The sequence below is a fragment of the Trachurus trachurus genome (assembly GCF_905171665.1).
Source record: "Trachurus trachurus genome assembly, chromosome: 17".
Classification (NCBI taxonomy): domain Eukaryota; kingdom Metazoa; phylum Chordata; class Actinopteri; order Carangiformes; family Carangidae; genus Trachurus; species Trachurus trachurus.
The window spans coordinates 24,373,723-24,388,022 of record NC_139900.1 but is presented as its reverse complement, the minus strand read 5'-3'; the positions used below and the strand labels follow the sequence as shown (position 1 = coordinate 24,388,022).

Below are 14,300 nucleotides of genomic sequence, written 5' to 3'. Positions count from 1 at the left end.
TAAAATAAACATTCTTGGGAAATTTCATTAAATTTGCTTTAAAACTGACTGAGATATTGAGGATAAAAAAAATACGAATTTCAAAAGGGACCCTTCTGGGTCCCTAGAGGCCTCAAGGGTTAAATAAACCAAATTTGGACTGTGTATTTGATGAGTTTGATGAGGGACAGGGGACCTGTACCGTTCACCTCCATTGTCTTCACTGAGCAGCTCACGTCTCTGCCCCGCTGATCTCCAAACAACATGCACCGATCATTAACTTCAGTGTTATGTAAAACACTTTGGGCTGCTTCTCTGTGCATGAAAAGTGATTGATTGACTGATTGAACATACAAACTCCCACCTCACCTGGGAATTGAACACAGGACCTTTCTGCAAGGAAACACTGGTGATTCACTGAGCCGTGGTCAGGGGGTAAAGTGAGTTCTTCACCACTCAGAAGTGGTTCAGTGAGACAGTGTGTAGGTGGGCTCTGGTCTGCTTGTCCAGGACTTCTAGTTCTCCTTACTCTTGATCCGAATACCAACTGCCTCACATGTTGCTCTTGACTCACACATTCTCTACATCCTTCCTCCCTGCAGCAGTCAGAGTCCACAATAAGCTCTGCTCTCTGGACTAAACACAATTCAAACGTGTATATATATTTCTTCTTATTCATTATTTTGTCTTAATCATAATCTTAAACATACTGTATTACAAATACTACTTTCTTTTTCCTGCTATTCCTATCTGCTATTTATTATCTGTCCTATACATTTCTTTGCTGTTGTCTGCTGCTGCAACCCTGCAAATTTCTCCACTGTGGGACAAATAAAGGATTATATCTTATCTGCTCAGTAGCACTTAACACAAACTGCTATTGAACCAGAGAAATGGACACAACAAAACTTTGGCCTGGTGATAGTGAAGGATGGAGAGTTGTCACGCTTTGTCCACAGGTGTGAAGATGTGTGAAGTGTGAACCTCCTGTTGGCTCCAGAGTAAAATCATCAAAATCAACAGGATTCACTGAAACAACAAGACAAACTCTGAGTCATTCCAACATCACCGAATCAGCGCAAACATGACTCCTGTTTAATAACCAACCAAGCTCTCCTTGCATAATCAAACACTTGTAAGAGTGTGTGATGTAAGTGCAGCTTTACTGGGCCCATGTGAGACTCACAGCTCAGCCAGGCAGGCAGAGAGCTCAGACATTTGGCTCCCGGGCCCTTGGCACCGCACCCAGCAAGCTGCACATACTCCTCAGGTCAGGTGAAGCAACTATACTACAAATACAGGAGTAGGGCTGCAACTAATGATTATTTTCATTATCGATTAATCTGTTGATTATTTAAACGATTAATCCATCAGTTGTTTCCTCAATAAAATGTTAAAAAAGTGAAAAATGTTGATCAGTGTTCTCCAAACCACAAGACGACATCCTCAAATATCTTGTTTTGTCCACAAACCAAAGAGAGACTCAGTTTATTGTCATAAAGGAACAAAGAAACCAGAAATATTCACATTTAAGAAGCTGGAATCAGGGATTTTGGACCTTATTTTTAATTAAATAACTGCCCAAACAATTATTGGATTATCAAAATAGTTGACGATTAATTCAATAATCAATTATTGTTTGATTAATTGATTAATTCTTGCAGCTCTATACAGGAGGACTGTATTCAGTTAATGGTGAAAAATATACTTTGATAACATAAGTTCTGCTGTCACTCTACAGGTACGTGTAATGATATAGAATATCGAACAGTAGAACTATAGAACAGAAGTAATCATTCTGAATGAATCCTGTCAGTATTAAAATACATTATGTAATAATATCACGAAAACAGATTCCAGGAGTATTCTGCTCTATCTTCCATCAATGGTTTTGTGTGTGTGTGTGTGTGGCCCAAGCATGTGCAGAGCAGCAGCAGAGAGATTAGCGCTCTCTGTGGCTGTAGCACCTCCTCCTCCTCCTCTTCCTCCTCCCTCAGCTGCCTAATCTTCCTGGAAACGTTTTAATTTGGTCCTGGACTGGATCTGGATCATTTGCGGGAAACAGTTCAGTTCAAACCGAGTGAGTGAGTGTGTGTCAGAGTGACATGAGCTGAACCAGCAGGGTTCTTTATTTCACTTTGGAGACCTCCTTAAATGCTGGAATGACCTCATCAGGTGGAAACATGTGATGGAGCTGTTCCTGTGATTTTTTTACCACTTGGATGTTGATGTTGTTTTTTGGGTTTTTTGATTGAAACCGGACCGTGGAGCTGGGCATGATCACACCCCACACCTCAAGTGACTCACTACAGAAAGTCCAGTACAAAGCCTTCCACTTGATATAGACTGGGTCAGGACTGTTTACACGGAGACTTGTCCGGGAGTCAGTGCAGAGTGAGAACAATGGCGGAGGAGTATGAACAGACCGGTGCGTCGGAGTTCATCAAAGGTAAGTTACACCTGGAGAAACACACAGGTGTCATGTTCTCACATCTGCTCTGTTTTACCAAATCAATGTCATAATTAATCAATGAATTAATCAAATAGCCTACGTTCTGTTTATTTGTTTGTTTTCAGAATTAACACTTGTTAATTCTGAAAATTCAAGTGAATGTCTCTATTGATTTATGTTTTGTTGTTGTTTTTATAATGGATATAGAGTTATAATGAATATAGCCTACAATCGAAACAATTGTGTCTGTGACACAAAACTAGCAGCTAATTAAGATACTTAACCCAAAAATATTTTTAGTAAATAGATCCCTCGTGTTAAATGTTAGAATCAAGGTTAAGTTTCATTTGAAATGTTTTTATATATATATATATATATATATATATATATACAGTAATGACCTATACAGTAAAGATTGTTCTTCTTTGGTGTCTCAGATATAGATGGAGTATTAGTAAATTATTTGTTAACATTCATGGAATCCACACTACAAAACGTTTTCTTCCATATAAACTGGTACAGTTGTGTAAGAGCTGAACAGCAACAACAGTCCCAGGAGGATTGAGTTGTATTAAAGCAGGTTAAGTAACAGGGGGTGTGTTTTAAGGTAACACTCTTATTGTGGAAGAGCTGTAAACCAAAAACATTTGCACAGTTAACTGTTCATTCAAAGTTTTAATTTGTGTCAGTGAGGAGGGGAAGTTGAAATGTCTTTTTCTTTACAGACCAATCTCTAATTCAACTGTTTACACTGAGTAAATGGAGGTGTAAAACCTGTCAACACTTCAACCTGTCTGTCTGTCTGTCTGTCTATCTGTCTGTCTGTCCGTCCGTCCGTCCATCTGTCCGTCTGTCTGTCTGTCACAGATCGGCTGTACTTTGCCACTCTGCGGGTCAAACCCAAGAACTTGGCCAACACACATTACTTCAGCGTGGACGAGGAGTTCCTATATGAAAGGTGAGACTCTGTGATGAGCTGCTGGGTCATGTTGACATCAGTCACACCTGTCACCTTACAGCAGACCACTGGTTGTGTGGGAAACACATCAGTAGATAGTAGGTCTGGAGCAGAGTGGTAGTCAGGAGAGGAGGGAGAATTCCTGGTGGGTTGTTAGTGTTTGAGCTGTGGCCAGACTCAGAGCCGCCAAGGCATAAGCAAACTACGCACTTGCTTAGGGCCCAGTGACCACTGAGGCCCCAAAAAGCTATTAACTTTTTCAATCTATAGTGCATAACTTCTGTCAATCCCTAGATAAATCCTGCATAATAACAACTACCCTTCATTGTTGTTGCACTTTTAATTGTTGTTTCACATTTCTGTTGCAGTTTATTTAAAACCAAATATAAAAACGCAGATGACGTGTTACAGCAAATATATTATATATTATATATACAAATCTATTGCTATTTTGTTACTTTTAGTAGGCCTAGTTCAACTTCAACTAAGCTTGTTAACATTCAGTATCCCACTAGTACAATATCATTTTGAATATTAAGTGTAAAACAATCCCAGGCTGCACTTTAGCTGATTTGGTATTTCAGGTTAAGAACAGAATAGAATATGGCTTTATTAAAAACCATAGGTGGGTAAAAACATGCCAGGCTAGGATGATGATTCGTAATGACAGATTAGCAAAATGAAATAAGTTTGTAGTAGGTGTGTAAATGATTAATAATCAGTATTATTGGTATAGGGCCCCAAAATAAAATGTTGCTTAGGGCCCAATGGAGGCAGACTGACTATTGTATAGACTAACTCATACGTTCAATCGAAATGGGCTCCTTCACTGTACCACACTGCACACTACAACCAGTGGACTATCTAAGTAGTATCTAAAAAGTGCTGAAGCAGAACTAGTGTAAGTTTACATGACCTTATCAGAAAGCCCTGAGACTGGAGGGGGCAGTGTAACTGTACAGTCCTGTAGTGAATCCTCCCTCATCCAGGTTAGAATGATCAGTTATAATGATTGACCTGTTTAAAGTAGGCCTACAGGTGTTCAGTTCACACTATTTTCTCCATTTACTTACTTACATGTGCTGTCTCTTCTTTGTCCACTCTGCTGGTTTCCTCATCATGACGTGTCATGTAAATACCTTGTCAGTCAGACTTTGATTTACATGTAGAAGCTGGTAACAGGGCCAGGAGTGTGGTCTGGAGCTGCTGGATGTACTGCTCTCTGCATCAGAGGAGACACTGTCTGCAAAGTTGCAGCACTCTAGTCTGACATCTGCTAAAGTAAAAACCTGGATATGAATGAGTGCAGAGGGCTGACACTGAAGGAAGACCTTACAGATGTTGTTGTTGAAGTGAGCACTGCCTCTGAGGAGCATCCCACTCCCTCTATGTCCTCTTCGTACCTTGAGACTAAACATCATGACAGATGAAGTAACATTTACTGACCAAAAACAATTATAGTAATGAAATAGTACTATTTACATATACTGCACCTTTAAGAACCCTGCGAAGCAATAATAGCAAGAGAGTCAGAGGCAGAGAGAAGGTGAAGACAATATGTTTCAATGTAGGCCAATTAGAGAGAGTAGATGTCATAACAGCAGCCACAATAAAGGCAATAGAGGAATGATAACAGGACAAAATACTTTTAAGAAGTGACTTACATAAAGTATTTTAAATTAGTAGGTAGGAAATAATAATAAAACAACAGGACACATGTAGGAACACAATACGATATATACTTTATTGTCCCGCTTAGGAAAATGTACCTTGAGCAACTGCAGCATAAATGCCTAGATGGCCACAGTGACAACAAACAGACATCATCAGCCATAATATAGCCATTACAATTAGGCTACACAACAGTATTGCACATATCCCATAACATTACACATAACCCATTCACACACCTAAGCACAAAGCCATCCATAACCAGCCATGATGGATAATGTTGAGGATAAATAAGGAGAAATGGGCTCCTTTGATGGGGACGAAGGACTGGTACACTCTTATGGGTCGTACATACAGTATGTTGGTGGCATGATGATGATGGTGTGCTGGGAAAAGTGACCTCTGTGGTTGATGAGGTAGGAGGACACCATATAAGGCCGTGACTGGTCCAGTATGTACCCTTGTACAGCATATGAATGATTTAGAGAATGCTGCTGATGGTGGGCGTGAACAGCTGGCTGTAGTGAAGCCCAGTCCTCTTCACACATGTCCAGTCACTGTTTATGATGACACAATCAGATATAGGTCAAGATGAGATCAGTGGCTGTGTCCTCATCATGAACAGGGATTTAGGACGAACGCAGAGCGACACCAGTCAGACTGGACAGAGTGGACTCTTCATCCACTCAGCCACTATTTGCCTCTATTGTTTGTAGTGATAGTTAGACCTAGTCATTGACAACAAATGAATATAATGTGATGAAGTTGGAGAAATAAACAAGAGCAGAGGCTTTGGCAACCATACCTGTGTTTTTTGTTGCTGCTGGAGGCTTCGGTTATTAGGTAACATTCAAATTAAACTTTTTTAATCCTCTGGTCCAGAAGAAATGTTGCTATGGAGAAGGGACAATTCAGTTGCTGGTAAAAAAAAAAAAAAAAAAAGAGCATCAGTCTCAGCTGCCAACTCCTCCCTGACGTCTTTGTCCCCCTTTCTTCTTTATTCAGTCTTTTTAATGGTCATAATAACTGGGTTGGAATAGTAAACACACATTTTTTATTGTATGACATGTTTTGCTTTAAGTCTGAGTTTAGGTTTATTTAAAATAAGAACAGTTCCAGAAAACACAGTTTAAAATGTGTGTGATTGGTATGATTTATACTTAAGGAATCGGTTAAAGTCAGTTACACAAAAGACCTTAGCAATCAAAGTAAGGAACAAAATAAAGCTTCCCCTGATTCTGTCTCATATACTGATCAATGAAGAGATTCAGTGCAACACTGTTGCACTGGTGATCAGTTATTGGCCTGTGATCTGCTCCAGCTCAGATAGAGATCTGTGGCTCCAGCCAAAATAAAGAATTATTCTGATCCGAATGAGACAAGCTCAGAACATGGATTACTCTCTGTAGGTCATCACAACAAAATACATTTTTGGACGCTGTATAAATGAAGAAAACAGAGGTCATTGAAATGTCATCCTCTTGTCTGTGAGAGCAGTGTCCTCTGATGTTTCATTTTCAAGTCCCTCCTGACATTATGTAAATCCTGTTCAATACCAAAGTGCCACTTTCAGTAGAGTGTCCCTCCCTCTGATGTCCATGAGCAGTTTTTCTCTGAAAGAATCAACCATGTACTGATAATTCAACTGAGTTGCATAAGAATTTCCCATGAGACCCGGCTGCTTGTTCAGCTTTGTTACTTCCTGGTCAGTGTCCAGGGGCTGGTGGTAGGGGATGGTGTGTAGCTACAGACTGATGGTTTTCTTGAAGGAAATCCAGGATCTTAAAACGTCTGTGAGGTCACTGCGCTCTTATCTGACCACGTCATAGTCACACAGACCGTGGCAATGACCTGAGCTGCAGATTATAGCAACACACAGGGGAGCGTGATCCACTGGCCTCTGACTCTGCAGTCAAACACACATGATTACCAGCTGAATCAGTCACATCCTTCACTATGTGGAGAAATGTCCCTCTGCTCTGCTTGTCATTATTTTGGATTTTTCCCTTTGCTTCTTATGTATATTTCTGTATTTTGGGAGGGAGACAGAGGAGGAACAAAATGTAGCAAAGGGCCACCTGTGGAATCAAACTGGGGCCACTGCGGCAAGGACTACTGAGCTAAATTGCTGTGTAATATTTATTAGTAATATTATTTAGTTACTTTCCACTAACGATCACCAGGACCAGATTTTTCATTAGTGGTCATGATATTCAGTGACCTCCACAGTGGAAGACAGAGACACAGAGGCTGCTGTCATACTACACCTCACTCCACTGATGTAGCCTACTTTAAAGCAACACTATGTTTTGACTTAAAATAAAGTTTATAAACTCAGTGAAGTGGTAGAAACATGGTTAATAGGATGAATTGTGCCGCCGCTGCAGCACAACAGCAACGTTAACAGCATAATAGGTACCAGTAGCCTAGCGGTACCAGTACCGAAAACGGCTCCAACAGAACCTTCCTCATCTCTAATTAACCATCAGGCAGAAAGAAAATGTGTATTTTGAAATAAATCACAATATGTCACATTTTATATATTAATTTACCTCTTAAGTTATGTTTCCTGCAAGGTTTATACTCTTACACCCTCCCTTGCTTTTTTCTCTACATGGCTTGATGAATTCTCAAAAATACAAATCACCACAACATATTAAATACATTGAAATCTGTAATGTGTAATATTAACCTCTTGTTATCCACTCTGTTCCTGTTTCTGGTGGGACATTCAAATGCAGAAGTTGAGTGCAGTAGCATCATGTTTATCATGCGTATTTAGATTTCATCGTGGTTTAAACATGCACTGCTTCAGCACAAAGACCTCACACCTTCAGTATCTGTATAATTCACATTTCATGTATGAATATGAATGGATATTTCTGTCTTGATCCTCAGGCCCAGGACAGGTCTGAATAGCTGTGTGTTTCTGATATAATGAGGACTGGTGTGTGTGTCTGTGTGTTGCAGTTTCTATGCAGACTTTGGTCCCCTCAACCTGGCCATGCTACACAGATACTGCTGCAAACTCAACAAGAAGCTCAAGGTAACAGCAGACTGGCAGCTCAGTACTGAAGTACACATGTGGTTTCTATCAGGGCTCTGCACACTTTAATATGAAGTTTTCCCAATACGTATATCAATATCTGTTTCACAGTCCTCTTCTTGTCCTTGAGGACTGGGTGGTCTTGGCCTTCTTCTGGAAGCAACCAACAATCCACTCTAAAACATTTCTACCATTATATAAGATCTGATCTATAAAGGATGTCTTTATCTGTGCAGACCAACCTCTATCAACATGGTCATGGTCCATGTGTTGTATCATTTTAATTAGTCCAGGAACATGATGCTGTGATGACTGATTACTACATTGTTTGATCATTGCAGTCCTTCACAATGTCCAGGAAGAAACTGGTCCACTACACCAGCTATGACCAGAAGAAAAGAGCCAATGCTGCTGTCCTCATCGGTGCCTATGCTGTAAATATCCATCCATCCATCCACCCATTTGCGTAGCCATCTGTCTAGTTTGTTGATAATGATGCAGAGTAACCCCTCTCCTCTGTAGGTCATCTATTTGAAAAGAAGTCCAGAGGAAGCCTACAGGACTCTGATCTCAGGAAACAACACAGGGTACCTGCCATTCAGGTACACACACACACACACACACACACACACACACACACACACACACACACACACACACACTGATGGATAATCTTCACTCGCAGAGATAACAAGCCTCTACACAGAACTGCAAGGTGATGTAGAAGTTGAGAATAGCAGACGACACAGAGGGTTCCATCCCAGTCATAGGTCTGTTGTGAAGAAAAAGTTTGGGCAGAGATTTTTGCAGAGACTGGCCACAATGGAAATAAGCCTTTGGGCTTTATTGTGTTTTAATCCTTTTGAACACTTGTTTAATGTTGTTCAATAAAGTTTTCAATTCAATTCAATTCAATTCAATTCAACCTGTGGTAGAGGCCAGATGCCACATTTTCATAAGATAAGCTCTGTCTTTTCTTTGTTCACCTCATGCTGAAATCTGGAAATCATGACAATCAGTAGTTCAACCATCTGTGTGTGTGTGTGTGTCTGTGCGTGTCTGTCTGTGTGTGTCACAGGGATGCGGCAGTGGGAGAGTGCTCCTTCAACCTCTCTGTACTGGACTGTTTGCAGGCGGTACGCAAGGTAAACAACAGGCATCTGATCAGTTAGTGAATGAAGGCAGTGCAGATGAAAGATATTTTTGGACCAGAGCAAACAGCAGCAGATGAGATCTGTGTTCCCTCTGGAGGTCAGACAGCTGTTATGTATAAACTTAATACTAATCCTTTACTCTTATGAAAGTTTAAAGAGGAGAAAACAGAGGAGAGAAGTTACATCACACTATTAGACTGTATAAACATCTCTCTCTCTCTCTCTCTCTCTCTCTCTCTCTCTCTCTCTCTCTCTCTCTCTCTCACCCAGGCGTTACAACACGGCTTCCTGGAGTTTGAAAACTTCGATGTTGAGGAGTATGAACACTATGAGGTGAGGAAGTGACTGGGTGCAACAATAAGAGAGAACACAGAGTTGGAGAATGTGAAACACACTCAGTCATTGTGTGGATGCTGCACCTGATGTAATACGTGGAGATCAGGACCACACAGCACACTCACCTCAGAACTGGGGTCTTTGGTTTGATCCCAGTCCATGTCAAAGTGTCAGTGAACCCCAAACTGTCCCTGATGTCTCATCAGTGTGTTAATGTGTGGGGATGTAAAGGTGGGGAGTCTGGGGACTGCTGTGTCTCCAACAGTCAAAACCGCTGTGTGGGTCCCACAGTGGCCCAAGATCAGACCCCTGCTGTTCAGCCTGAACACCAGAGCCTACTGGGATTCTAGAGCACTGAAGACTTTTACCCGTGTTGAAAACCATGTCATCATAGGAGGAGGTCTTCATTTAATGACCCAATCAAAGGTGGTCACAGAGGAAAGCTCAGAGAACTTCACAGAGAAACTCACTCCTGTCTTTATATCCTCCTGACCCCAGTTCTCAGGTCTTTGACACAGGTCTTCAGAGTTTCACACGAAATGTTCCATATATATACAGTCCCTATCAGTCTGTTAGATCTGCAGGAGCTGGTCGGTGCAGCCAAGAGTTAAAACTGAACAGGGTGAAATGGCGGTCAGCCATTAATCTGTTGGAACCAATTGGAACCAGCTGGAACCAGCTCCCACTGGAGATCAAATCTCCCCAAACTGTACCTGGCTTCAAATAGAAGCTAAAATCTCAGCTATTCTCCTCTGTCCTCATCTAATCTAGAATACTTTCACTGTTTCCTAATTATGCTTTTTTAAATGAGATATTGCATAATTTATTGTTTTGATATTTATTATACTGTTAAGCTGCAAAGAAACTCTAACCCTAACCCATCAGTGGCCCTCACCGACTCCCACTATATTTTAAAGATGTATAATTTACAGATGTTCAATGAATGCCTCACATGCAGCCAACTGATATGCCTGATATAGGCCTACTTTTTCAGGTTTATGGCAGCTGCAAAAAACTGCATTGTGTTTTCATGGGAGATTTAAATTTAAAGGGGTCCACATTTGTCATAGCAACATGTGCTGTCATAAGAGGACAGGTCTTAAAGACTTTGGGGCCCAAAGTGTTTGTCTGGTTTGTCCCTCCTCACACTTTTTCTCTTCTTCAGATTTGGTTCAGTTGAGTAATGACTCACTGACTCACTGATCTAATAATGACACGTGTCCTCTGCCTCTGTCTCTCACCAACTCTCTGTCTGTCGTCTCTGTGTCTTCAGCGTGTCGAAAATGGGGACATGAACTGGATCATCCCAGGGAAGATTCTGGCGTTCAGCAGCCCCCACCCCCGCAGTAAGATAGAGAACGGTGAGTCTGATCAACTTCAAGGTCTGTCCCCTTCAAGACATGTTCCTTTCAAGACCTGTCCCTTTTAAGACCTATTCTCTTCGAGATCTGTCCCCTTCAAAGTAAATCCCCTTCAAGACCTGTCACTTTAAAGGCTTGTCCCCTTCAAGGCCTCTCTCCTTCAAGACCTGTTCTCTTCAAGGCCTATCCCTTTCAAGGTCTGTCCCTTCAGAGGCCTCTCCATTACAAGGCCTCTTCCCTTCAATATCTTTCCCCTTCAAGACCTGTCCCCTTCAAGGCCTGTCCCCTTCAAGACATTTCCCCTTCAAGACCTGTCCTCTAAACCACTGATCCATACTGGTGAACTTTTCCTCACTTTCTCTTTGAGTCTGAATCAGATTCTGAGGTCACAACACTTCCTGTCTGTTTGCCCAGGTTATCCACTCCATTCACCAGAGGCGTATTTCACGTACTTTCGCCAAAACGACATCACTGCCGTGGTCCGTTTGAACAGGAAGTTGTATGAAGGCAGACGGTTTGAGAATGCAGGGATCCAGCACCACGATCTCTTCTTCATGGACGGGACCACGCCCTCTGACCTCATCGTCAGGCGCTTCCTCCATGTGTGTGAGAGCACGGTGGGGGCGGTGGCGGTGCACTGCAAAGGTGGGAGTGGGTTTGACGTGATCACAGGCAACAGTGATTCACAGCTTGTCTTCACTTGTCTATAACTTATCTCCACTGATGCTCCCTCATCCAACCACAGCTGGCCTGGGCCGGACAGGCACTCTGATTGGATGCTACCTGATGAAGCATTACCGCTTCACCGCGGCTGAGGCCATCGCTTGGATCAGAATCTGTCGGCCCGGATCCGTCATCGGTCCACAGCAGAACTTCCTGGAGGAGTGAGTGGTTGACATTGTTCTAAAACACACAGCTGCTAGTTGGAGGGTTTGCTTTCTGTTTTGATGATGTCTCAGTGTCAATCACAGCCAGAGGTGCAGTCTTCAGACTGTTCGCCAAGTAACACTATAACCTAACAAACTATTTGGTGAGCTCAATGGTAAAAAAAACAACAACAAAAAAACACACTTGTGGACACTACTCTGCCGTACAATCATTACTGTCACACAATTAAGACATGCCAGATCTGTCTTTCGGCATGACCACAATGCATTATGGTATAAATTGCTTGTTTGGGGCCATCGGTTGTCCACTTCTTTTCACACTGCATTGTAGGATACTGTCTGAGTCCACTATATAGGGTAAATTAATTCTCACTATACATTTGGACAGCACCACAAAATGGCCTATTCACTACATAGTCCACTATATAGTCAGTAGTGAGTGATTTCAAACACAGCTACATTTTGGTGTCACAGTGAAGTTTATGTCATCGCCCTTATTATTCATCCTGTTAAGACAGGAATTCATGACATTGTGTCTGTCGTGTGTGTGTAGGAAACAGCACAGTTTGTGGGTCCAGGGTGACGTCCACCGCTCCAAACAGAGGCTGGTGCAGCAGAGACTGAGCCGGCGGCAGCAGCTCCAGCAGCGTCAACAGCAGCCTCACAGTCCAGACTCTGAGGGCGGGAAACAGGAAGCCATGTCCTGTCTACTCGCAAGCATGGACGACCTGTCAATCAACACCACCCTCTACAAATCATACAGCTTGGATGAGGTCAGCTGGAGGATTTCCTTTATTGTTGCCTCTTTCAAATAAGAAATGTCTCATGTAAACAGACATTTAATGTGGACCCCCCCCCCCCCCCTCCCTCTCTCTCTCCCTATGTAGAATAACTACACGGACAGCAGTGTGACTCAGGGAGACAAGCTGAGAGCACTGAAGGGAAAACGGCCTCCAAGATCAGTCTCATCCTCCTCAAGGTACAGTGTGTGTAGAGATTTGTGCTTTAGATGGGTCAGTTTCTGTTTAAACATTTTCAGCGTAATGTTGTCATGAATGATTTTTATTATATTGCAGGACAAGGATACAATGTGGGTTGATTTGTATTTCTTCTTCAGGTTAAATTTGGCCAAAACCTCCCAAAGCTCCATCCTCCCTCCTCCCAAGTCCTCCAAGGTCCCTCTCTCCTTTTCCTCCTCTTCCTCCTCCACTAAGAAGCTGGTACGAAGCTCCTCCTCCTCCATCACACAGATCAAGAGGTGAGTTTTAATGCACTTTTTGACATAACCATTTTGATTATTATTGATGATCTCCTCTCAAAGAGCCTCTGTATGATGGTGTGACTCTCTCTCTCTCTCTCTCCAGTCCCTTCAGCCTCAGTCTGTTCAGCAGCAGGCCGGCCGTTGTTCATTGACTTCACAGTTCTGAGGACAGAGTTGAACACTGCAGCCGGTCTCCACCAACATGCTGTGGTTGTCAAGGCCTTAAATGGGTTATCAGCCCCGAGACACTTTAATTATCTCTCTGATATCTGCACTTTGACACTTTGACACTTTCACACACACACACACACACACACACACACACACACACACACACACACACACACACACACACACACACACACACACACACACACACACACAAAGAGACATCCACACTCACATCCAGTCTGCAGTTAACCTATATTTGTGTGGACTCCACCCAGCCGCAGGACATGCTGTGAGGCCATCAGGACAGCTCATTACGTAACGTGACTTTACTGTAACCTTCCTCTTGTGTTAGGTTCGCCACTGACCTGTTTTCTTTCTTTTTTTTTAGGCTTTTAATGCATAAAAGAAATAAAAAGAAAACCAACCTTTTCATGGATAAGGAAGCCTAACAATGTAAACAAGAGATGAAAAACAAACTTGATGAAAAAAAGGAAAGTTTTTACTTTACAGGTGATTTACTATAAGACTCGGGTCAAAACCGACCCTAACACAAGAGATGGTAGCAGAAAGCTAACACAAGAAGAAGGTTAAAATGGGATAATGAAAACTTGATCATGTCCAGTCAGACAGGAAACTGTCTGATTGAAACCATCACCACCATCAGCACCCAGGTGAAATCTTTGAATTGACATCGGTTCAGTTAGGTTTTGAATTGATGTGATGTGTCATGGGTGTTTTTGGTTAAAAGTGGAGGTGTTGGTTTACCCACAGCCAAGAACATAATCAAATAAACACTAGTCAGCTAATGTTACGTAAGTACGGTATAAACAGTTTAAGTCAGTAAAAAGTTCAGTTATCAAATCATGTATCAGAGCACCTAGACTTTGGACCAGATGTTCAGAATCACATAATAACACTGTAGGGAACCTTTGTGTTTGTGTAGCCGTTTAAACATTTTTCTTTTTGAGGAAACATATACAGAAGAATTGTTTTCTTGTTTTTCTCTCTGGATGTTTGCAGTACA

The 14,300-nt window shown here is 42.0% G+C and overlaps 1 protein-coding gene across 1 annotated transcript; it reads left to right on the top strand.

Annotated features, from left to right (window-relative positions):
• Positions 1–2,382: 2,382 nt before the first annotated feature.
• Positions 2,383–13,257, top strand: LOC311000502 (dual specificity protein phosphatase CDC14AB-like; the record flags this gene model as incomplete). The annotated part of the gene is made up of 14 exons (XM_083991232.1): positions 2,383–2,428; positions 3,299–3,389; positions 8,031–8,106; positions 8,448–8,540; positions 8,629–8,708; positions 9,185–9,251; positions 9,531–9,593; positions 10,870–10,957; positions 11,372–11,602; positions 11,703–11,841; positions 12,398–12,617; positions 12,732–12,823; positions 12,962–13,102; positions 13,209–13,257. 14 exons carry the CDS (start codon positions 2,383–2,385, stop codon positions 13,255–13,257), a joined length of 1,476 nt encoding a protein of 491 aa, XP_083847358.1.
• Between the last annotated feature and the right edge of the window lie 1,043 nt (positions 13,258–14,300).